We start from the raw sequence: 24960 nt of genomic DNA on the forward strand, positions 1-24960 counted from the left end.
CCAAGACTTTTGGACAACGGCCTGGTGTCAATAAGGACAGCAAATAAGACACTTAATTCCAAGAAACACCAATTTTCCTTTTCCTTTAAGAGTGATTCAAATGTTCTAATACTTTTTCCGTTTCCCGTTTCTCTTATTTCCTTATGTATGCTGTATTATTACTAGACACTGTTTTGGCAATGCGGTAAATCTTCGTCTGAATGGTTAGAGAGCGCGCGCGCGCGCACGGCAGGATGGGAGGTGCACGCGCAGTGACGCGTCTCTGTGTTAGTGACTCGGTTCACATGTTGGATCTCCTGCTCGTCTCTGCGGTTCTGAGTCTCTCTCCCTTTCTGTGTGTAATTATAGAGCACATATCCAGCATATGATGATTATCGAACACTTATGATATCACAGTAAAACAGGTAAGAAAAGACATGAACTTTATTGACTGTGTGATGGGACAGTTGCGGTGCGGATGCGGCATTTCTGCCGGTGTGTTTTCAGTAACTTATGGATCGGGTTGTGTTCTGAACTGTAGGGTATGAGGGATACTGAGACGAGTGTGGATATACCTGTACTGAGCTGTACTTCAGTATGCTGGTGTTTGTAGAGTTTTGATGATATTTCTCTAATGAAACGTTCGATATAGGAGACAAAAGAAATGTGTTGAGTTGCTGTGGCGTGATATCTTTATGCACTATGATACTTTCATTCACTCCAATTGCTGTAAAACATTGTCGTCACTTTTTTAAAACACTAAAATATTGTTATTTTATAAATCCAATGTCTGAATATTCATGACCTTTGATTTTCATTATTTAAGAAAGCTCGATATTGAAACTACTTTTAAGTTACTACTCTGTATTATGATTATAATTCCTCCTTTACAGACGAATAAAATACGATTTAACAGGTCTTGACAACACTAGCTATATACCGTCATGACTTTCATTGAAAAGTTTACAAATATTATATAATTACTGTATAATGCTGAAACTGATGATTCAGCGTTGATTCAATTATTTTAATAATTGCATAAAAGCATATTTGAATGTGCATAATCTTTAAATAAAAAAAATTACCTTGTACCATTATTTTTTTTGACAAAATTCTATTTATTTGCTGTTTATTGGCTTCTAAAATAACTTTTTAACCACCAAAGTCACTGAGGAAGAAGGGAAATCAACAATGATAAACGTTCTGAAAGCTTTATACATTTATTGTATTACGTAATATTGTAATATTATTTTATTACCTAAAAAAGTTTATACAGCAATAACGATAGCTGTACTGTACCATGGTACATTGTTGTAAAGGGAAGTATTATTTATAGTTTGTATATATTCATTATGAAGTGTTACACTTACATGAGAATACTATTACAAATGCATAAACAATTTTTTTTAATATTTATATTTTAGATAGTACCTATATTTTATTATTGCATTATGCACCAAAACAAAATGTATCATTGCAGGATCATTGTGTTTTACTGTATGTTGTAAACTTACCAAAATCATTTATGGCTGGTCTATAAACATCTCGTACTTGTTACATTTTCCACAGAATCTGATATATGAGGAACAGCATTTATTGGTTTTACGAAACGAAGCATAACACAATAATGTATTACCATCATTTACCTCCTGTCATGGTGTCATCCACTTCAGCTCTTTAAAGTACCACAAATTGTTCTGCTCTTTTCCAGCGAACTCAGTTAACTAAGAGAAAACAGCGAGCATGTTTAAATACTGCTCAGCATAATATGTCGCCCACTAGTCAGCTTCTCTCTCTCTCTCTCTCTCTCTCTCTCTCTCTCTCTCTCACACACACACACACACACACATTCTGGCTCCAGACTTTGGCACGCACCGTGCCAGCTGCGGTTTATACCGGCTGGAAACACATGTATTTGCTGCATGCATAATTTATAGTCTTTACTATAAACAAAAATGCTGTGTTATAAAACACTGTATAACATAAATGTATAGGCATCAGAGGTTGTTGGATATATCCCAACATTCCTATTTAAAAGACTTTAAGTTACAAGGCCCATCTTTGTTGTTATAATTAACATCTTTTGTGAACCCTCCATGAATATTATAGTGATACGCAGCACTGGCACACAGCCTGGACTATTATAAAGCAGGATCTATTTGCCAAGTTTTAGTAGTTTAACTTTATTTCTCAGGCATTAAGACTAAGTTTTATGCTTACGTTTGAAATAAATCTGCACTATTATTAGCCTGTTCAGCATTACCTTCTTTATGAGCCATACACATGCTTTAGTAACTTCCAGGCAGTGTGATTAAATGCATGACTCTTATACAGGCGATGTTTGTCATCGGAGGGGCCAGCAGACTCACTCTGACATTGTAATATATTTGGCAATATATCTGTAATATATTTTAAGTCTGCACCACTTTACATAATTTGCAATTTTTAATCCACCTTTAATTCTGATCCACCCTACTGTACACAGCAAGGCATTAGAGGCAGAATATGTGAAGTACTTGGTAGTGGAAGCTGGACAAAGACAGTCAGTCTCATTAGAATTGATTTCAGCTAATTATTAGCATTTTTGCGTGCAATGTGCATTAGGCAGTTAATAAACAGACCACTAATTGGTGCCTTTACTGTTCTGTGCCTGCTCAAAATTCAGTGCATAAAATCCAGACTAAATTATGCCTGCTCAGACCCACCTCAGCCCCTAGTATTGTAATTGCTGTGCAAATGCATTCATGCCAGCTCTGAGCAACATTAAGCTGTCTGTATATATGTCTAAATGCTACTTCAGAAACACCTTTGCACTGTAAATTTGAAGCACTTTTGAAGCATTTAGGTGTCTTTACACCACCGTTTTAATGCTGCTCAGAGGTGGCATAAATGCATCTACAAAGCAACTGTAACTTAGTACTTTGAATCTAAGGGGCTGAGGTGGAATAGTTTAGTCTGGCTTTTATGTGGCTTTGTGTCTTTACACACAGAAGGCACAGAGCTCTGTGCCTGCTTAAAATTCTGTGCAAAGCAAAATGATGCAAAAAAGAATTACTTAATTATGCCTGCTCTCACCCACCTTAACCCTTAGTTTAAAAGTATACAATTAAACTGCAGTGTAAATGCATTTATGCCACCTCTGAGCAGCATTAACAGGCTGTGTTAAGATAACTAAATTGCACTTCAGAGGAGCTTCTGTGCCACATTTACACTGTAAAAATGGCATATGTTATTGTATTAAGATTGACTTAATACAATAAAATTCACTCTTCAAATTTGGCATTTAAGAGGCATTTGATTATCTTTCCACAGACTGTTTAATGCTGCTCAGAGGTGGCATAAATGCATTTACACAGCGATTACAATGGGTTCTTTGATACTAGGAGCTGAAGTGGTTCTGAGCAGGCCTTTTTTTCTAAAATTGTGTCTTTACAGTGAACTTTGCGTAAAGCTGATTATTTATAATGAAAGATTAGAGGATCTTCTACTCGAGAGACACATTGTTCAGACAAATTAATCTGCACAAGTGCCAGACTGTGGCAGAATGTTTTCATATAAACAAGACTTATGTTCATCTTCTCACATAGCTGGCCATGCATTTTCCACATGCTTGCATAGTTTAGTTTTTATAGAGATTATTTGACCATCCTGATTCTGTTAGTGTGACTCTGCTGTCCAAACAAGAACCAACTCTGCCCAGAAGCCCGAGAGGTCTTGCTAGGTCTGTTATCTGTAATTAGCCATGCTCTTTGCTTGACCCATACTGGAGCGACAGCACCAATTTTGAAGTAGACTTTGGTTGGCAGGATTCATTGCGCTCTGACATTGGGCACGCTCCTCTGAAATTATGAAGCAAACGTTTGGACAGAATTCAAACCCTCCACGGCTGGATGCAGGAATCAATGGTTTAATTAAAGCTTTATTATTTGTGTTGGTGGACCGTTTAGCCAGAAACAGCCCAATTTACTGTATACTTTCCGTCCCTCGCGTGCAGACATCTACCTGCGTTGGCTGCTGTGTCCGTGTTGACCTCTGTGCGGTTTGGGTGCTTCTGGCACGCTGACACTCTGACCTCAGATCAGCAGGGATTTACTCTGTGTGCCTGTGGCTTCTGCTGACTCCACTGCTGTGATACATTGAGTTGTGTGACTGATCATTAAAGGCACATTATGATATTTCTGCGAATTATGAAATGTTGAAATGGCTGTTCTGTAACACTATTTGCTTAGTCTTTTGATAAGAAGGTCAATAAATTAGTTAAAAAAAAATATTCAGTGATTCTTTTATGGCTTTTTACATGTGCCAAAAAGTCGTATGCAGGCCCTTTATTGTGTTTTTTTTAATTATTATTATTAATTTGCATCTCGTGTCTGAAAAAGTTTTTACTTTTTTTGCTTCAAACGTTTTTAATTGTAGACCCAAGAACCCCTGAAGGATTCACTCTGATTTGTGAATTAATCATTTTTGGTACGATGAGTAGGTGGGTTGTATTTTTAGAGAAATTAGAGAGATTCAGTTTGGTTTGTGAACAAATTTTTATGATTCATTTAGTCAGTGAGTTTTGATTTTAGCACTGAATCAATTCAAAGTGAATCAATTTGAATTGTAAAAAAATATATAAATATGGTCAGGTTGTTGTTTTCGAGACCTGCAATCTTAATTAATTATTCTTAGGTCAATGAGCCAGTGTTTTTTTGTTTGTTTGTTTTTTATCTGGGAGCTGCTTCAAGCAATTTAGTCTGATTTGTGAATGAATCATCATTGGTTTAAGGACTCCGTTGTTGAATTTTGATCTTCTCTGAATGATTCAGACTGTTTTGTGAACAAATCATTCTTGGTTCAATGATTCAGTGGTTTGTTTATATGAGAACTAATTCAGTCTGGTTTGTGAACAAATCATTCTTGGTCCATTGTTTTGTGAACCATTTCAGCCAATTCATCACAAAGATTTGACTCAAGAGAACAGTTCATTCCTGAATCAGAATTACTAGCATTTTGAAGAGCACTGTGAGTCTTGTTTGTGTATTTTACAATGTGTGTCCACTAGGAACTAAACCCAGGATCTTGGCATCACTAGCACTATGCTGAGCTCCAGGCATGTTCGTTTTTACACTAGCTGTGACCACAAAGACCAACACAAAGGGAAAATGTTGCTATTCAAGATGTGATGATACAGCACTTGGTGCCAGAGCCACATTTGGTCCACATTCAGGGAGTTATTTGAGGGCATAGATGGACATGTGACAGGAAGTCCCCTCTCCATCAGATGCATGGCCACATGACTCAGGCCTACACCCTCCCCAAAGGTCGACATCCAATTATTAGCATGGGTAGAGTGGGTAATATGAAAGCTTTCTTGGAAGAGTCAGCAAATGTGCTTCTTTTGTTTACAAATTATAATATGAAAATATATTCCATAAGAAGTGTCATAAAACTGCTCTTTGTCAATGGCATTCTGGTGCATTTAACATTCTTGCCATTACAAAACTGAGAGTGGAATTCCCCCTCAGGAAGTGGGATTCATCCACATCAAGGAAGTGTTCTCCTGGTATTTAATTTCCAACCTGATGAAATGAGCTAGTCTCACACCACATCTCTCACTTTTCTTCTCGTTTTCCAGCAGGCATTCTATTATGAAAAAGTAGCAGCAAAGAGTACTTATTATGAAAAAAATCAATATACTTTAATTGAAATAAATATTTTATTGTTACTTGTATTTAAATGAAAATGTATTATAGTTTAATATGTAATATTTAATATTCATTTTTATATTCAATTTAATTAGCTGAACTTAAGAGTTACTAAGTACATCTATATGTAGTTTTATAATTATTTTTATATCTCTGAAACACACTGAAAAAAAAAGTAAAAAAAAAGTAAAAGTAAAATATTGAGTTAAACATGTTTTTTTTTCAAGTAGAAACACTGATTTAATATTTTATATTTATTTACAATAAACATTTTAAATTCCATAAATTACATTTGGAGTAAACTAAAATGTAATGTAATTTCTGTGGAAATGTGTATGTTGTGAATTAAACATTTTGTAATGCCACATTTGTAATTTACAATATAAAACGAATAACACATTACAGTTCAAATTAAAATCATGTAGGCTATTTTACTTGCATTTTAGTGAGACAACACCTCAAAATAAGTTCAAAGCACAGCACTATGCTTTATATTATATTATATTAAAACGTGATTTAACGTACTTTAAAGTAAAACTTTTACAACTTTTATATAACTACAAAGTGGAATGTTTACTATGTTAAAAAACAAAGTTATGAAAGTGGCATTTTGTTTCATAATTTGATATTATCTGCAAGTACGGTTTTTAAATACTTCTGAGATGTGAAGTGTACTTCAAGTGCACACTAAGCACACTTTGTTTTCACAAGGGTTTGGCTGTTTGCATTTTACAGCTGCACTATTTCTTTTCTTTTCTTTTCTTTTTTGCAGATCAAGCTGTGAGAATCTCAGTTGTTGGCAATGTGGAATCACTTAACATATGGTTTACATTACCATTTATTTGCCAGAATGATCTCAGCAATGTTTTGACAGAGATTCCTGCTTTGTGTGCTTTATTAGGTTTATTAGGTTCAAGCATCTTATGATGTCCTTTTTCCTCCTTTCATTTTTTACGTTTCCTTCTGTAAGAAATTATTTCCTTCTCTTTTTCTATTATAGATAGTGAAATGTTTGTTGGATGCTGTGATAGTCTGCAAGCAAACACAGAGTCTGTTCCCTTGCAGGTGGTGATGTCAGCCTGTCAATCAAACGAGTGGAATCCTACACCAGTGACGTTCTTTCTCACTGGGTCCGTTTACATTCCCAGCATTGACATGGTTACCGCCAGCTTGTGTTTACTAATGTAAACAAACACAGCAGATACAAACAGTTGCAAAAGTACATGCATTGCACTCAATAGAAGTTCTGACACTACTAATGTCCCTGCGCTGCATTTTGCATAATATATATATATATATATATATATATATATATATATATATATATATATATATATATATATATATATGTGTGTGTGTGTGTGTGTGTGTGTTATGTTATATTACAAATACATTTTAAAAGATTTTGCGCCCTTGAAGCTGAAGAGCTTGATTTTTGTGGCAATGGCATTAAAAAATGAATTTGCATAAATAATGACTGTTTTCACACAGGTTTCCAAAACACTAATTAACAGATCGTCCTGTCCTACCATCAGTGCTGCTGTTCTCTACTCAGTATTATCATAGCTCTGGATGCTCATTTGTTCAGAAGCAATATAAAAGGAAGCCCAATACAGCTTCATGAGCAGAAACTCCCTTTTCATCCCATTGTCTGATTAGGTTTGTCCCTCTTTGGATGCTGTAATTTTTGTGTAACGTTCCACACCCCTGGTGACAGAGGGATTGTGGTGGTCACCGGCCACAGCACGTGGCTGGCACGTATCTTGAAACAAGCAAGACATACGACATAACATGCTGTTAGCAGCTCAAAACAAAGTGTGGTCAGTTCATTTGAAGGAACAGAGAGAGAGAGAGATGGAGGGAGTGAAAATGAGGGTAGGAAAATGGAAAGTGTCTGGTTAATAAAATCTTAGGCTATATCTGTCAGCATCGTCAGGCTGGTGGGGATTTGAAGAAAGACGGCGGTTTTGAACTTTCAGAGTGAGAACAGGAAGTGACATGTGGTCATATAGTACGTCAGCATCAAAACTTGCTGACAGGATTTACAAGACAAGCTCACATGGCTTGAAATCTTTAATAAGGTCAACAGGGTTTTTTAATGCTTTTATTCATCAAGGAGGAAATAGATTTCTCAAAAGTAACAGTAAAGTATTTAGTTTGACAAATATTTTGTAACAATGAAAATGAAAAAAATATATATTTTGAACTTTCTATTCATCAACGAATCTTAAACATATATATATATATATATATATATATATATATATATATATATATATATATATATATATATATAAAATTATAAAAGCAGCAAATCAGCATATTAAAATGATTTCTGAAGATCATGTGACACTGAAGATTGGAAGAATGATGCTGAAAAATCAGTTTTGATCATAGGAATAAGTTACAGTTTACAATATATTCAAAATAGAACACAGTTATTTGTTTATATATTTTGAATTGTATTTGAAGTCTGTCCATATATTTTAGCTAATCAATACTTCTGAAGGCTCAGCAAGAATGTGTCAGTCTAGCGATGGCTAGACTGTGGTTTCTGGTCTGAAGGTTTGGCTGTAGAACAGAGCTGTACTCTTGGACCGGGACTCTGGCTTTGTTTTGTGTTATGGCTTGATTCAGGTCTAGGACTCGAGTGTGGATCCTGGAGCAGCATGCTGGCAGGACGCGAGCTGCAAAACTCCACGCTCCCTAAAGTCAGGCCAGGGCAACCCCTTCATCGTTTTCAAATTTTTAACATGACCGATCCTAAACTGGAAAATTCTAGGTGATTGTTTTATGTTTGTTGTTTTTTTATTTACTTTGTGCCATTTTTCCATGTGCTCCAAAGCCACGGAATGGAGAAATTGGACAGTACGGACATAGATCTGTAAGAACTTGTAATTACTGTTCGTTGGGACTTTATTGCTTTTTAATGAAAGAGCTAAATTTAAGTAGGCATGGGGCACTTCTGACTGGCAGCTGATCTTGAAATGCCAAGGACGAGCCGTTTCTGTGTGATGGTTTGTGGGTGGGCGGCCGGGGCGGCAGAGGAGGAGGAGGAGGTGGGTGTTTGTTCATTCTTAGAACATTTCTCCCAAATGCCCTGTCATTTGTCAAGAACGATATATGATTACAGATATATGTGTAGAGTAGGTAATGAACTTTTGCTGTACCAGCACGGGCCAAAATGTCTTGCAGACAGGCCTTTTTATCTTTTTATTCATTCATGTTTTATATTCTTCACTTGGGTTTAGAAAACATTCATTTGGAAAATAAACTCTCCACCACAATCATCAGTAAACTCATGCGATTGGAGGATTGTGGTAAAGGAGGAGGGGCCTGTCTCGGGTGGTGGGAGGAGTCGTGGTTTTGAGTGGCAGTATAAGGAATGACAGCGTGATGCAGACAGGTACAGTGGGACAGTGAGCAGACGTCATCATAGTGAGCAGAGCATCCTCAGCTGTTACCAGGGCAACAGAGCACAGCACCACCCTGGGGTAAGTGTGTCTCTCAGTGGCACCTGTGTGTGTTCTGTTGTCATGGCGACGAGATCAAAGCACCACAGGCGTCTGGTTGTCTTAGAGATGATGCTGTTCTTTATTTATCTTTTTCATTCCTGCTGTGGAACTGGATGCTAAAGTGTTATATTTAACATTGTTTTATAAAGTTTAAAAAAGTTAATGTTATTTAGATATGAAGTATATAGTTTTTGTATTAGAAAACAGATGTCTAACACATATAGAAAACTAGCAAATAAGTAGACCAAAAATGTCTTATCTTACAGAATTTTGCTTTTTCAGATAAATTTGTCTAGTTTTAAATGACTTAACACTCTAAGAAAAGTCTGAAAACAATTATGATATGAAGTATTTTCATATTGATTTTCCACAGGTGTTTCTTCGTTTTTTTAAATGATGTATCGCATTGCATTGTGATTTAAGGTGAAAGGAAATATCTGTAAATTACTTAAATTAAAAATTATTTTTATTAATATTCATTCATTTTCTTGTTTTTTTTTTTTTTTTTTTTTTTTGTACAGTGTCGTTTTTTTTTTTACCTAACTTTACAGTTTTATATAATGTTCATTAAGTAGTTATAATATTGTCTTAAATATCTTTAAAAAAAAAAAACTAATATTGTATAAAACTATCTTAAAAAAAAAAAAAAAAAGCTTATTCAAAGCCCTGGGAAATTTTCACTGAGAAATTGCTAGTAAATTTAATGAATTTGCATATTAAGTATGTGACTTTTAATTAACACACTGAAGCAAATTTTGAGACCTTGCTGAGATCTCTTATTAAACGAGATTGGACATGTGAGAAAACTAATCATTTCCTTTGATACAAAATCAGAGATGTGAGAAACTCCATCTAAAGTCTGGTCTCCAGACTCTTTTATTTGTGATGAGAGTCTGAGATCCACAGCTGGCATCTCAGGGTCTGGTTTAGATCTTGATATTGTTTGTACGAGGGCTTTTTGAGCAGTAGCTCAACAGTGATGTTATACTCCACTATGACTTCATGACCTTCTCATCAGAGAATTATTCCTTTCACTCTCTCGCTCCAGTAGATCCAGTGAGTGGTTTCTGGCATATGTGGTCTAAAAATAGGCCAAGAAAAGCAGTCCTGCCCCAAACCACAGGCCTGCTTTAGTTCAGCTAACTATTTATACCACGCTTTAGCTTATAGATCACTTCTGTACAAGTACAATCCCACTTTGCCCATCACAAGAGAATCTAATTGCTGTTTACTTGTCTCTGGCATTGTGTGGTTTGGGTGGTTTCTGCTGATGCTGATGATGTTATATTTGCTGCCCGTGTCATTGAGTTCCTGCCGTATCCTTTTCAGATTACATGAGTATAGAAGAATATTTTGAAGAAGATGAAGAACCACCTTTACTGCTCAGCTCCTGTCTGTCTGATCGTAAGTATCAGACTCTTCATTAAAGAGAGAGAGAGTGTGTGCATGCGTGCGTGTGTGTGTGTGTGTGTGTACCTTTGATAATTGCTGTGTGCTGAAGTCAGCAGTGATACAGGAGGGATATTACAGTGTGGTTTCTCTCAGAACTGTGTTTCTTCTCACACTTCTTTGAATGTCCCTTCCATCAGTGCAATCTTATGCATCTTATTCTGTAATGTATACTATAAATTGCTACACTGTGCCATATTGTGAAATGTTAAGCTATTTTGCTTTTATAACTTGTCTTCTCTTAGACTAGTGGCAAGAAACTTACAAAATACAAATTTAAGTGTTTATTATTTGTTATTACACTTAATCTACAGTATTTGCATCTGTAGATTTCAATTAAGAAACACATTTGAGAGTTTCAAAAAAATTTTTTTTTCAAGCCAGAAATCTACACTGAAAACAGTTTTGTGTAGAAACAAATTTCACTCAAAGATTTTACATTTACAGAGAAACAGTAAGTGATACATTGAATTAAAAGGGAAATTTCTCAGTAGAAACACTTAAGTTTATTTTTTATTTCTATTTTATTTTTTATAACATAATCCAGTATTCTTCTATTTTATGAAGGTATTATGAATCATAGTCTTTATTATGAAGGTTTTTAAAGAGGGGTTTTTAAAATATATCATTTGACTGATTTAAAGAGTTACTTAAAAAAATGGTAATTGGTAATTTCTTATGTGATTGAAAGGAATATCCAAAAATCCAAAAATGCGATCTGGCTTTATCCAATGTTCAGATTTCTGTTCTGGAAATGTATGCATATTAGAGCATATTCAGTTAGATGATACCTTTTTTGAATATTTCAACATAACATTCCAGAAAACTAGTAATATATGACTAAACTTCAACTGAGGAATATATGGTGATACCCTCCTCACCTGTAGTGTCTTGCCTTAAACTACACTTTACTCTACTCTCCTGTGTTTTAGCCAATGTGTTGTACTAGTATTTATACAGTTTAAACACTGACTGCTGTCATTTGTGTGTGTCTCTGTAGCTGCTGGAGTTATGTGGGACATTAGCGGCGCAGTGTCGGTGGGAGAACGGGTGTGTGTGTCCTCTCTGTCCAGCCGGACAAGAGCCCACCACGGTGAGAGATAACACCAAAACACAGTCCATAAACATTTCTCTGTTCCTCTACGTCCTACATTACGATCTCTGTCCAGGGAATTCACAATTTATTATTGCATTTAATATTGCATTTTATAAAACTTATAAAGTGCAGTATTGTGAGTATATCTCATGAAAAAATTTCCAGGGAACATTTCACTAGAAATAAAAAAATATATACTGGGGCCCATTGAGATTTTTTTGCATTATGACATTATTTCCATTGTTTCCATTGTACAACCAAGTACACTTTCCCCGTAAATTGTCATTACTGTTTTCAATCTTATTTTAATACCAAGTGCACACACATATATAAATATATATATATTAATATATTCATTTGTTTATTTATTGATCTTTTCTAAAACACATTTCATTCCAGAATGAGAGACTTAACAGATGGTTCTTCTTTCGCACAATCTTAGGGGTGTGTATTTGTTTCTTTAAGGCTTGTGGGGAAGTTGAGAGTCCCGGTGAGACCGGATTGTGCCGGACTTGCCCAGCAGGCAGCTTCTCTGATACCCATGACACTGAGCCGTGCCGCCCACATCTCTCCTGCGGGACACTGAAGCGCTGGATCTCGACCGCACCGACCTCACTCTCTGACGCTGTGTGTGGAGGATGCCTTCCCGGGTAAAGAGCAAAAAATATTAAGTCTTCATCCCTGCATCACTTTGATTTCACAACAGATGTGTTTTTCTAGTCCCGCAAACTTTCCAAAACTGAATGAAATGGAAAGCGTAGAGGAGGCTTATCGCTGAACTGACATATTTTTCAGGTTTCACCCTGCTGCTACACGGAAGTCCTCCACCCTCCACGCCTGCATCAGGAGTAAGTGTTCAGCATTTCATACATCAGTGCTGTATGGAAGATACACAGCAAACCTAGAAAAGTGAAGGCAGCACCCCTCTATCTGATCAGTTTACTCATATCACATACAGTACAGACCAAAAGTTTGGAAACATTACTATTTTTAATCTTTTTGAAAGAAGTTTCTTCTGCTCATCATCAAGCCTGCATTTATTTGATCAAAAATACAGAAAAAACAGTAATATTGTGAAATATTATTACAACTTAAAATAATAGTTTTCTATTTGAATATACTTTAAAAAAATATTTTTTTCCTGTGATGCAAAGCTGAATTTTCAGCATCATTCCTCCAGCCTTCAGTGTCACATGTAACATCAGTCGATCACATGATCATTTAGAAATCATTCTAATATTCTGATTTATTATGAGTGTTGGAAACAGTTCTGCTGTCTAATATATTTGATCAATAAAAGGGTAAAAATAACTGCATTTATTCAAAATAAAAGAAAAAAATTCGAATAATATATATTCTAATAATATATTTTCTTTACTATCACTTTTTATCAAGTTAACACATCCTTGCTGAATAAATTGTATTAAAAAAAGAAAGAGAAAAACAATTTACTGACCCCAAATTACTGACCGGTAGTGTATATTGTTATTACAAAATATTTATATTTTAAAAACATAGCTTCTTTTTTTTTTTTTACTTTTTATTCATCAAAGTATCCTAAAAAAGTATCACATGTTCTGAAAAAATATTAAGCAGCAGAACTGTTTCCAACTTGATAATGAATCATCATATTAGAATGATTTCTAAAGGATCATGTGATAATGATCCTAAAAATTCAGCTTTGCATCACAGAAATAAATGATAATTTAAAGTATAATACATTTAAAAACAATTATTTTAAATTGTAATAATATATCACAATATTACAGTTTTTTCTGTATTTTTGATCAAATAAATGCAGGCTTGATGAGCACAAGAAACTTCTTTCAAAAACATTAAAAATAGTAATGTTTCCAAACTTTTGGTCTGTACTGTATATACAATACATATATTATTACATGATTTTTTACAATATTATTACATGATTTTTTACATTTACTTGCCCCTTTTGCATATTCTGAGCCTAGAATTGTTTCATTTGTAATTATGTCACTTGTATTCAATCTACAGAGCCCTACAGCCGGCGGAGACGTAATGTTGGTAAGAGCACCTCCATCAGGAACGCCACCAGTGTTCAGGGTCCAGAGGAGAAGAGCACGGAGTATGCCGTGTTTGCCCTGGTGCCCATCTTCTGTGTGATGGGCCTGCTGGGGATTCTCATCTGTAACCTGCTCAAGAAGAAGGGCTTCCGCTGCAACGCTGAGAAAGACGGGGTGGACGCAGAAGCTGGCACTCCGCAGAAAGAAGGTATTGCACACAATTACATGGGGACAGATTTATGCATAGATATTCTAAGCACTTCGAAGTGGGGTGGGCTTTAAGTTCAACTTAAAGATTCACTTTTAGTAGTGATGTTGAGAGACGCACAGACGCAGGTAATTCACACGTGCTTAATCGCTCTATCTATTTATTAGACTGCATTTATAACTGCATTAATCTATATCAGAGGCTCAAGCCTTCGTTATTAGATCTAAAGGGACATTAGGAATTGGAATTAGCAATGGAAAGCTTTGGATGAGGCATGTGAGAAACAAGTTCAACAAGCATGTTTTAATGACAGGAAGATGGCAAATTTCTTGAAATAAAAAACATCTGAACAATGCTTTGAGATGTGGTTGAGAAAATAATGCACATCTGAGGTGGTAATGCAGCCATGACTCCGGAGTCAGTATTCCTCCTTTACTTAAACTGTCTTCCTCTGTTGGAAAATAAAAGTGTTTCATGGTTTCCACAAAAATATGAAGCAGCACAACTGTTTTCAACATTGATAATAATCAGAAATATTTCTTGACCAGCAAATTAGAATGATTTATGAAAATTCAGCTCTGCATCACGTGAATAAATTTCATTTTTAAATATATTCACATAGACAAAAGCTGTTCAAAATGTTAATAATATTTCAGAATATTACAAATTGTACTGTATTTTTGATGCAATAAATGCAGCCTCAGTGAGCATAAGAGACTTAATTCAAATACATAAAAAATCTTACTGACCCCAAACTTTAGATTATATGGCTTTAACAGGACATATATACAGTATTCTGATCGGACCAAAAAGACATCATGTTCCACCATCTCTGATTTTTCTCTTAATAGTTATCAAATATTTAAATGCATTCATTTGACATCAGAAATTTGTGGATTTTTAGAACGCATTGTTTTTGTAAGCTGGTTTCAATAAATGCACTTTCTGGACTGTGGAAGATGTTTTGAGTCTTTTATCATATCAAATTTGATATGAACCTTTTAAAGAAACCCCTGTAATCACAACTCCCTGAAAGTCAAACATACAAAACAGTCCAGCACACACCTACAGTATATTAATGATGCAAACAGCTCCATACAGCTCGCCTGCTGTCTGTTAAGACTCACTCGACCTGAGTTTGATTTATGCTGTTCTCTGTTCTCCTTTGTGTGTAGTGTATGTGAATTATTGGGTGGATCCGCCACTGTTGTGATGAGCTCAGTGTTTCATTTACAGCAGCGCTAGTGTATGATGATTCAGGTTCGGCCTGTAAAGCGGGTACATCTCCAGGTATAAGAAACCTCAATCACAGCGTGTTTTACAGCTGAATAAGCAGAGCAGCAGAACTGGATTCAAGGTTTTGTTCAAGATGTCAGCCAGCATAATTAATTGTTTGCCGTAGAATAATGAAGTTAATCATGTAAGCCCCAAGAGGCTGTGCATGATGGTAAAAGGAAGAGTTCACCTGAAAATGTACTCACCATCAGGATATCCAAGATGGAGATGAGTTTGTTTCACCATCAGATTTTAAGAAATGTTGTGTTATATCACTTTCTCACCAATGGATCCTCTGCAGTGAATGGGTGCCGTCATAATGAGAGTCCAAACAGCTGATAAAAACATCACAGTAATCCACAAGTAATCCACACCACTACAGTCCGTCAGTTAACATCTGGAGAAATTAAACGTTGCATGATTTTAAGAAACAAAAAGCCATGATTAAGGCGATTTTTGTCTTTTATCTATAACAATGCTTTTCCAGTGTATCAGGAGAGAAATATGCACGGATCAAGTACTGTTTATAATCCAAAACAGTCTGAGGGGACAACAGAGATTGACTTTTTCACTGGATTAAGCATTATTGTGGATTCTGGAATCATATTTTTGTTAGAAGTGATGGTTTAATGTTAAAACATCTTGATGGATTTGTTTCTTACAAGCATGCAGCTTTCTGCTTCACCAGATGTTAAGTGGTGTGGATTATTGTGATGTTTTTATCAGCTGTTTGGACTCTTATTCTGACGGCACCCATTCACTAAAAAGGATCCACTGGTGAGCAAGGGATGCAATGCTACATTTCTCCAAATCTATTTTGATGAAAAACAAACTCATCTACATCTTGGATGTCCTGAGGGTGAGAAAACTTTCAGCAAATACATTTTTTTGAGTGAAGTATTCCTCTAAAGCAGTACAAGATTGTGAGAGAATTATCGCTTTATAGTATAGCAGCACCATCAATATGATAAAAGATGCAGATTTTTGGTTCTTTGCTCATGCAAAACTCTTACAGTGCATCAGGGCATTGCTGTGTGGACACTTAAGTGTTCTCCGCTTTCCTCATCTATCTTTGAGCAGCATTCAAAACCCTCCTGCTGTATCTCCTTTCCTTAGATCAATAATTCAGTCGGTTCTCTGCTTGTACAGTAGATGTTCTCTAGTTCTAATGTGGTCGGTGTGAACTACAGCAGATTCACATCGTTCTTATATGCTTCAGAAGAAGAAAATAGCCTACTGGGTGACATAGTGCACGTTTATGTAAGAAGTCAAAGTGCTTTCAAGCATTCACGAGCACTTCTACCTTGACCAGCACTTGTATACTTCTAACAGTCGAACAGTAATCTGATATAGACGTTTCAGCTGTGAGATGAATCCGTATAGATGTCCGAGCATTTGATTATCAGCTTTACTTTCTAAGAGAGGTCTGGTGCGGTATGAAGAAGATGATTCAGCTCAGGTGGCATCAGCATTGTCTTTATGTCGTTTGCCACACTTCTTCTTCTGAGATAAAACTATAAAGATGTCAAAGATGCATTTCCCAGCATCCTCCTGTCACAGCCGAGACACTTCAAGCACAATAAATGTATTAGTACAATAATGACAGAGCTAAAAAGAGCCTTTTTATGGCTTGCAGCAAGTTTGAAATTAAATGGAAGCTACTAGATAAAATCGTTCTGCAATACATTGCATCAAGTCTAGTGGGAAATTTTGTTGTAGAATAGCCTCACTAAATCATCTGAAGGTGAAGTCAGATGTTTTAGATCCATGAATATGTTTCTAATGTGTGTCTTTGGCTGTGCGGCAGTGCTGACGTGAATATACAGTAGCAGAGCGCTGAGTGAGCTCTTCTCTCCGTCTGCAGCTGCCTCACTGTGGAACTCTGGGATATAGTTACCATAGAGACACTGTTAACTGCACACTGAGCCTTCTGTATGCTCCACAAATGTGTCACAGTCAGAGTTCAGCAATGGTGTTACAACATTTTTGGTGTATTATGATCCCTTCTGCCTGTGGTGATTAATGGTGAATTGGCGTGTTTTAACTGGTATGGATGTGGACGGAGCACAGTGGCTTCCCTTTGCTGTTAAACTCTTAAAAATAGCAACTAATGATGGGGGTGACATCACAACAATACCCCATAGGTATACAGTATGTGTCATTTGCACAAAGAAAGTGAGAAAGTGAAGCTTATTTTTAGGTTAATGTTCCCCCAAGTTGTGAATCATTGTTGTTTTAGAATTATATATATTATATCATTTTTTTTTTGTTTATTTATCTTTTTACTTATTGTTAGGTATTAATATTTCAGTTGGATTGGCAAGGCAATATATAATTATTTTAGGTTTATCATCTAATATTTTGTATTTATTTATTTCAGCTTCATTTTAATTACAGAAAAATATTTTTATTAGTTTTAGTTAACAGTAATGTTGAAATAAAACAAAACTTTTTTTAATTGATAAAAAAACACATTTAAATTGTTAAATATTTATACAGTATTTATTATAATTTGCATATATGCTAATCTTTATAAAAAATATTTATTAAATTACCAATTATCAGGACAAAATACAATAATAATAATAATAATAATAATACAAATAATAAACTCATTTTATGAATCCAAAATACAATTTGTTAATTCTAAAAATATAATTTATTTTTATGAAATTGGGGTGAAACTGGACTGTGACATTTGATCTTGCGATTCATACATTTATGTCTTATTTTTTAAATATATTTATTTGGCTTCTATTTAAAAACTCTGAGATAAAATATAACAGGAAGTATATAAACTTCAACAGTTTTTGCTCTTCCTCCTCAGGAAACTCTTGTCCATACATCATTGATGACCCCGATGAAGACACCATCAGCATTCTGGTGCGGATCATCACAGAGAAGAAAGGTGTGTGTTGTTTCTCGGCACACTGAACTCACATCACACATCACACTGTGAGATCAGAGTTTGATTGTGTCTTAATGTGTTTGTGTGTTACAGAAAATGCAGCTGCTCTGGAAGAACTTCTGCTGGAATATGAGAATAAACAGATGGCCCTCAACAAGAGCTCATCCATCAAGTAGGAATATACAGAAACATGCTCGAAATACTTACACACAGAGTCCAAAATTAACTTTATACTGAGAAAATGCATTGTCCATAAATATTCCTTAACAGCCATGCAATTATATTTTGGCATTTTTTTTATTACACAATATATTTTTGTCCCTAAATCGATGGGATTTTTAAGATGTTAAGGGCAGCTGATTCCACTGAAACTTTGTATTCATTATGTTGCTGTTCCTAAGAAAGTTACAAAGTTCATTTATATTCACATTCCCTAACTAGGTAGAGAGTGACTTGTTTGCTCGAATGCTAACTTAAATATTCCCCATTGTAAATAATAAAAAGCAAGCGATTTTTAAAGCATGTCATTTATGAGATTATAGGTTTAATGTTGCCTTATGAGATAATTACAAGGATTTAAAGTGTGAAATGTACATTTTACACATAAGATTGAATACTGAAATTAATATTTTTATTCAGCAAACAGGACAAACATTTATAATGTTACAAAAGATTTTTATTTCAAATAAAAACGCTGCTTATTGGAGCTATTCATCAAAGAATCCTGAAAAAAATTACACTGGAGACTAGAGAAATTATGCTGGAAATTAAGTTTGTGTTCACAGGAATATATATTACATTTTAAATATATTCATTTCAAATAGAAAAGTATGGTTTTAAATTTAATAATATTTCATATTTTAATCAAATAAATGCAGCTTTGGTGATCAGAAGAAACTTCTATCATAAACAATAAAAAATCTCCCATCTTCTAAATCTTAGTGTATATGACTGAAGATGAACAGTTCATGCTTGAGTCGTTGCATGTCTCCTCTCCAGCAGTAACCAAATAAACTGAGCTCTGAGAGGAATTCCCAGTTACATTAGCTGAGCTAAAGATGCAGCTCGTTCTTGTAAACTCCTTAAAGAAAAGTCAATCAAGTGTTAGAAGAGCTAAGGGAGAGATCGTGCCTGTGTTAATGAGGTTGCACCTAGTTTGCGCTGAGAGAGCTATAAATCATCAAGAAGGAAGTGTGTGCTCATTATCTGACTGCAGCATCACCACAGTCAGGTCAAGGTCCCTTAAAACCAGAGAGAGAGATAAAATAAAATAAAAATCACAAGTTCAGCTATTATATTTTGGTCATTATTGTATATGCACTGTTTTACCGCACATCCAATCATATTTCAGAGTCTTAATTATGCATTTTATGATGTCAAATGCATCCTGACAGTGATGAGAGAGACCGAGCCTGCTACATCTCTCTGACATCATCACAGCTACACAGTGACCTCTCTTAAATGTACTGGCACAGAGATCTGAAATAGATGCTGAAATAACAGCATGTGCCGTCTGCTTATCCTTTAATTCCAGGCCGAGAGTTCTGCGTTACACAGCTGCTGCGCGCTCAGGGACCCTGACATCATCACAATGCAACTGTGGGAGGGGGGCGCGTGGATATCAGGACCACATCTATGTGTTTGGGTTTATGTGCTTTCAGTCTGTCCACAGAAGACCTGAATATACTTCAAGACTTATTTTAAGAACCATCTGCACTGCTACGATAACATGCCTCTTCCTGTATGACAAAAATCAAGCTTCGTTGGTATGCCTAAGCATTAATAAACACTGGATTTGGACTGGATTGTAGTACTGACTCTTAGGTGTTGCTATGTGATTATTAAGGTGTTCTGAATCGTTTAGGTGATTTCTATTTGGTAAGGTGTTGTTTAGAGGCAACATATTGAGCTGAGATCCTCATGTGAGCATCACAAGCTTGCACTGTTTCCCAGTCCTTTGAGTTTCATACACAGTATGGCTATGAGTTTGTAAGAGTCTCTGTCGGTGTCTCTCTCTCAGGTTTCCGGCTCTTCCTCATTTCTCTCCGTTCCGGTCGTTACCGCGGCTGTGTTCTCACCAGCATCACTTGCACACTATAAACGGGCTAGCGCCGCGCTCCGGCCTCTGCTGCTCCCGCTGCAGTCAGAAGAAGTGGCCCGAGCTGCTGCTGCCCATCGATACGCACAAGAGCCCCACGAACCTGGTCAAGACGCCGGAGGTCAACATCCTGTCTGTAGGGAGGTGAGAAAAAAAGAGAAGATAAAATATACAATTATGTGAATTCTGAGAAGAAGGGCCTTTATTCACGCTTCTGTTTAGTAACACCTAGTGAATGTTATTAGACATCATAAATGCAGTTCCCATATAAAGCCCATCCAAACCATTTCCCCCCCAAAAATTAAGATGCTTATTCTTAGGCAGTCTTGCAATTGCAGTAGTTTATTTAGTAATGTTTTAATTATTTAAGTGCTTTTACATTCTATTATAGTATTCATTCATATTTTGAAATACATCAGTTACTTCAATTTCAAATTTCTATTAGTAATTTTATTACAGTATGTGCTTTTCATACTCTATCCCTCACTCTCTCTCTCTCTCTCTCTCTCTCTCTCTCTCTCTCTCTCTCTCTCTCTCTCTCTCTCTCTCTCTCTCTCTCTCTCTATATATATATATATATATATATATATATATATATGTATTTATTAAATAAACCTTTGAGTTACATTTTTCATCTAATAATTCTATTTTATTTTATTTCAGGTTTATTTAAATTACCAACCATGGTATATTTTAGTAGTTTTAACTTAAATTGTATGACTTTTTTAGGAATTGATCCCAGAAAGCATAGCAGTTAGCTAAAATTTTAAATAGGACATGGACTGAATCCACAAAAAAAAAAAAAAAAAAAGAGGAAAAAAAGTAGGATTGTAATATGATAACATTAAAATATATATATATTATCTAACTTAGCAATAATTAAATAATGTTTCACCCAATATTACTGAGTTTAGTGTATTTTTGTGCATATTTGAATATATTAACTTATATCAGTATATCAGTGCTAGTGTCAGAGTTCAGAGAGTCTCTAGGTTTTGGAGCAGGCCTGTAAATCATCAGGTGTGTTGGTTTGCTCTCATTCTCACATACACACTCAGTTCTGCTGAGAGACACATCACTGACTCACTGACCTCTGTGTCACCCACACGTGAATTGGCAGGTTTCAGGTTGCTCAGATCCCTGAAATGAAGTCTGTTTCAAAGAAAGTGACCCAGCCGGAAGCGAGCGATACGGACTCCATGGACAGCGGCCACACCGAGCCTGCGGAAGAGTGTTCCCTGCTGGGCGTGTCCTCTTCCTGTAACTCCGCCTCCTCAAAGTCCAGACAGGAGGTGAGTGAGTAATCAAGCAGAACAGGAATATTCCTCCAAGTGTGTTTGGTTTTCTATAATAAATCCTTTTGGTTTGTAGTTTCCTCTTCCTCTTCTCTCCCTTTACTGCCTTGGCCTGAAGTTCACTGTCTAAAACCACGCATAAAAATCCCCACAGGAAGTCTGGCACATTTGTCATCAGTAGATGAATGGAAAACACTCATAATTATTTCTTTAGTCATAGCTAAATAGTCCAGATTAGTGAACACCCAGAGAAGAACACTGTAGACTGTAAAGGTTATTTTTATTTCCAAAAAAGGCCTTATATTATCTAATTTGATCATGCTGAGTTCCAAAATTTCCATTAAAAAAATTCAATCACATACAGTTTTATACTGGATTAGGCATAAAATAATGTTCAAACGCATGCAAGTGTGTGAAAATGGGCTGAGAATGAACAAATAGTTGTAATGTAGTTCAGGATCAGACAGGAATCGTGTGTATGTGGCAGTTGTTTTGCTGATTAAGTGTTAATGCAAGACATCTTCACATAAAAAATTATCAAAAGCAGAAATGCTATAAAAATTCACATATTTTGTAAGAATTAGCTGGAGTGCTGGAGCAAAACAGCAGCTATTTTTGAAATCGGCACCTCAAAAATAATAAAATTGGATCTCATTCAGCAAACATTCAGGGCCGTGTAATAATTGTAGTGGAGTTGCATTGAGGGAGGGTCAGTTTTTGTTAAGAAATTGTGCGCGGTGGGCAAATGTTTCACATTAACTATCAATAGCTCCAGGGATTTACAGAAATGCTTCTCTCCACGATTGATCCTTACAGCTGCTCTGGACATTTAACCTAAACTTTTGAAGTTATCATTTATATCGATATATTTTGTATGAAAAATTGTTATAAAGCTGTTTTATTTTAGTCCAATTATGTTTTTGACTAATTAACAATGAATATATATTTATATAAAATCAGTATTTGTTTTTTTACATAATGTGGTCTATAGAGGGTTAATTGTGTTTGTGTGGTGCTCCACGGTGACAAATGTGAGAATCCGTTTTTTTTTTTTTTTTTTTTTTTTTTTTACTGTCCTCCACTTAAACCTAAGCCTTTTTCCATCAAAACTGTAGTCAGTTTTTCCACTGGTTCAGTTCATGCTGAGTCAAATTATTTTGTCTGGCTCCCTCTGGTGGCTGGAAACGTTTTTGCATTTGTTAACCAACAAATGACTGTGTAGTGTACTAGATAGATGTAAACCCAGGATATCCTTTAATTTTTGTGGCTAATCTCACATCACTTCTTCCATTCTCTCTCGCTCTTTCTCAGATGAACATATGAAAGGCTGAGGAAGACGTCCACAGACGGGACATGTGACATCATCAGTGACCGAGCGATCGGGCAGACGTGTGACGGTGATGTCAGTATTCACCTCCTTGAGGAGCCTTGACTTCAAGACCTCAGGAAACATTCATATTTATTGCATAAGTCTTAGAACTATGTTGTTAAAAAGCTCTGTCTCTGCTAGCAGATAATAGGAGAGTGAAGGGTAGAAAGCATGTGTGCTTCCACAAGACACTAAAGAAAACAGCACTCAGAACAACAAGACACCAGTGAGACATTCTCTCCAGTTAGAAAACATTACTAAGTATTATTAGAAACTAGTTTGATTTTTATCTCTGGCCGTTTTTCAGTTCTTTTGTTTTTACTGTAGTTCGGTTTTTTTAGTATTTGAGATTTTAAAGGAGTTGCATATCTACAGTCATGGTCAAAAGTGTTTGCAAACACCTTGTTTTGTTAATACTAAATAAAATAAAACATACAAAAACACGCATTATTAATTTCATACACATATACAGTATATGAGTTATATATGCAGTTTTTATATAAATTAGTATTATGTGGTTTTTACATGCATAACTTATATATTCAAACAATGGTACAGGATATATGAAAATATTAAATGGTTTACACTAGCTCACAAACTAAAATATTTGCTAATACAGTGAATGTGCTTTTTTTGTCACATAATCCTCATTTTGGACTTTTATTTTGAATTTTTGGATTAAATGACACTAAATCAGAAACAACCAAGAAAACATTATGTTTTTAAACAGTCTGTCATTAGCGAAACATGTTCATTGTTAATGCAATCAAATATTATGACATTCACACATGTAAGGTTTAGGGTTGCTGTATATCAATGATTGGCTTGAAAAGAGTGCTGAAGTCTGTTTATTCAAACAAATGCTTGGTTTGATATTTGTCATCCGATGCAATGGCATTCAAACATTTTTAAATGCTTTTTGGGACAACAATGTTTTACATTTTCGGTTTACATTTTTATTTCTTTGAAGAAAAAAAAAGGCGGCTAATTGTTCCACAGTTTAAAATTTTTTCATGTGAATGGCACAGAAACAACAGCAATATCGCTTAGAAATGAGCATTTTCAGGTGTTCACAGGTTTTGACCTTGACAATAGAATGTAATATTTCATATATTAACAAACTCAGACTCTAACAAGCCGATACGCACAGCAACCTTCAGCTCATCAGCTTGATTAAAGCTTTTCTCTAAAAAACAAAGCAATTGAATAAAATATATTCATTTATATCTCTAGCAGATGCAAGGCACTAATCTAAGGGCAGACTGCTGAGAAATTCATGCTATAAGCTAAACTAATGTGATAAAAGTGATAAACGTCTGACTGACGTTCACGCTGCAGCTCAATGTCAATCAAATTTGAAAACCAATACTGAATCTGACGTTAGTTTTTAAATAAATGAAAATATGTTTCCAATCAGATTTTTTATGTGCGATTTCAGTGTTGTCAAAATTGATGAGATTTTCAAATCAAACTTACATCCATAATAACTGCACTCTTGTTTTTGTATGAATTTTTAAATAGTTGATGCACCTTACTGCACTTTTTTAATTATTATACACAAAGGTGCAAAAAATATATATTTTTAAATATATATTAATGTCTTATATGTTGTCAACCATAACATTGAAAATAAAAATTCATAAATTTAGCAACAGAAGCCTAAAGTTTGTGTAATGAAATATTATATTAAAACATATAATGAAATTTGCTGATGATCTTTTGGTCATTCACTGCAAAAATATATTTTTTTTGTATATATATATATATATATATATTTTTTTTTTTTCATTTTACATCCCTATCCCTATTTCATTCCGTTACAAAATTAAAATAAATAATTATTTAAACAAGAAAAAATATCTGTCAATGGGGTATGAAAAATAAGTTACCCTTTGAATACAATTTTTCTTGATTTTGAAATGTTAAGACATTTGTCCTGGAAAAAATACTGGGGAAGATATATATATATATATATATATATATATATATATATATATATATATATATATATATATATATATATAGTGACATTAAAATAG

General features: G+C 35.1%; 1 protein-coding gene across 2 annotated transcripts; it reads left to right on the forward strand.

The window, feature by feature from the left end:
* Nucleotides 1–211: 211 nt before the first annotated feature.
* Nucleotides 212–24876, forward strand: LOC113076892 (tumor necrosis factor receptor superfamily member 19L-like). 2 transcript variants are annotated; one of them, XM_026249504.1, is made up of 11 exons: nucleotides 212–404; nucleotides 10514–10588; nucleotides 11634–11726; nucleotides 12195–12379; nucleotides 12525–12577; nucleotides 13740–13976; nucleotides 18079–18159; nucleotides 18253–18331; nucleotides 20180–20401; nucleotides 21378–21549; nucleotides 22864–24876. In XM_026249504.1, the coding sequence occupies exons 2-11, from the start codon at nucleotides 10547–10549 to the stop codon at nucleotides 22873–22875; spliced, it is 1176 nt and encodes a 391-aa protein (XP_026105289.1). In that variant the 5' UTR covers nucleotides 212–404; nucleotides 10514–10546; the 3' UTR covers nucleotides 22876–24876. The 2 variants fall into 2 exon arrangements, with proteins under 2 accessions (XP_026105289.1, XP_026105290.1); XM_026249505.1 differs by lacking the exon at nucleotides 212–404 and adding an exon at nucleotides 9002–9163.
* Nucleotides 24877–24960: the final 84 nt, after the last annotated feature.

This window comes from Carassius auratus, unplaced genomic scaffold (genome assembly GCF_003368295.1).
Source record: "Carassius auratus strain Wakin unplaced genomic scaffold, ASM336829v1 scaf_tig00021399, whole genome shotgun sequence".
Lineage (NCBI taxonomy): Eukaryota > Metazoa > Chordata > Actinopteri > Cypriniformes > Cyprinidae > Carassius > Carassius auratus.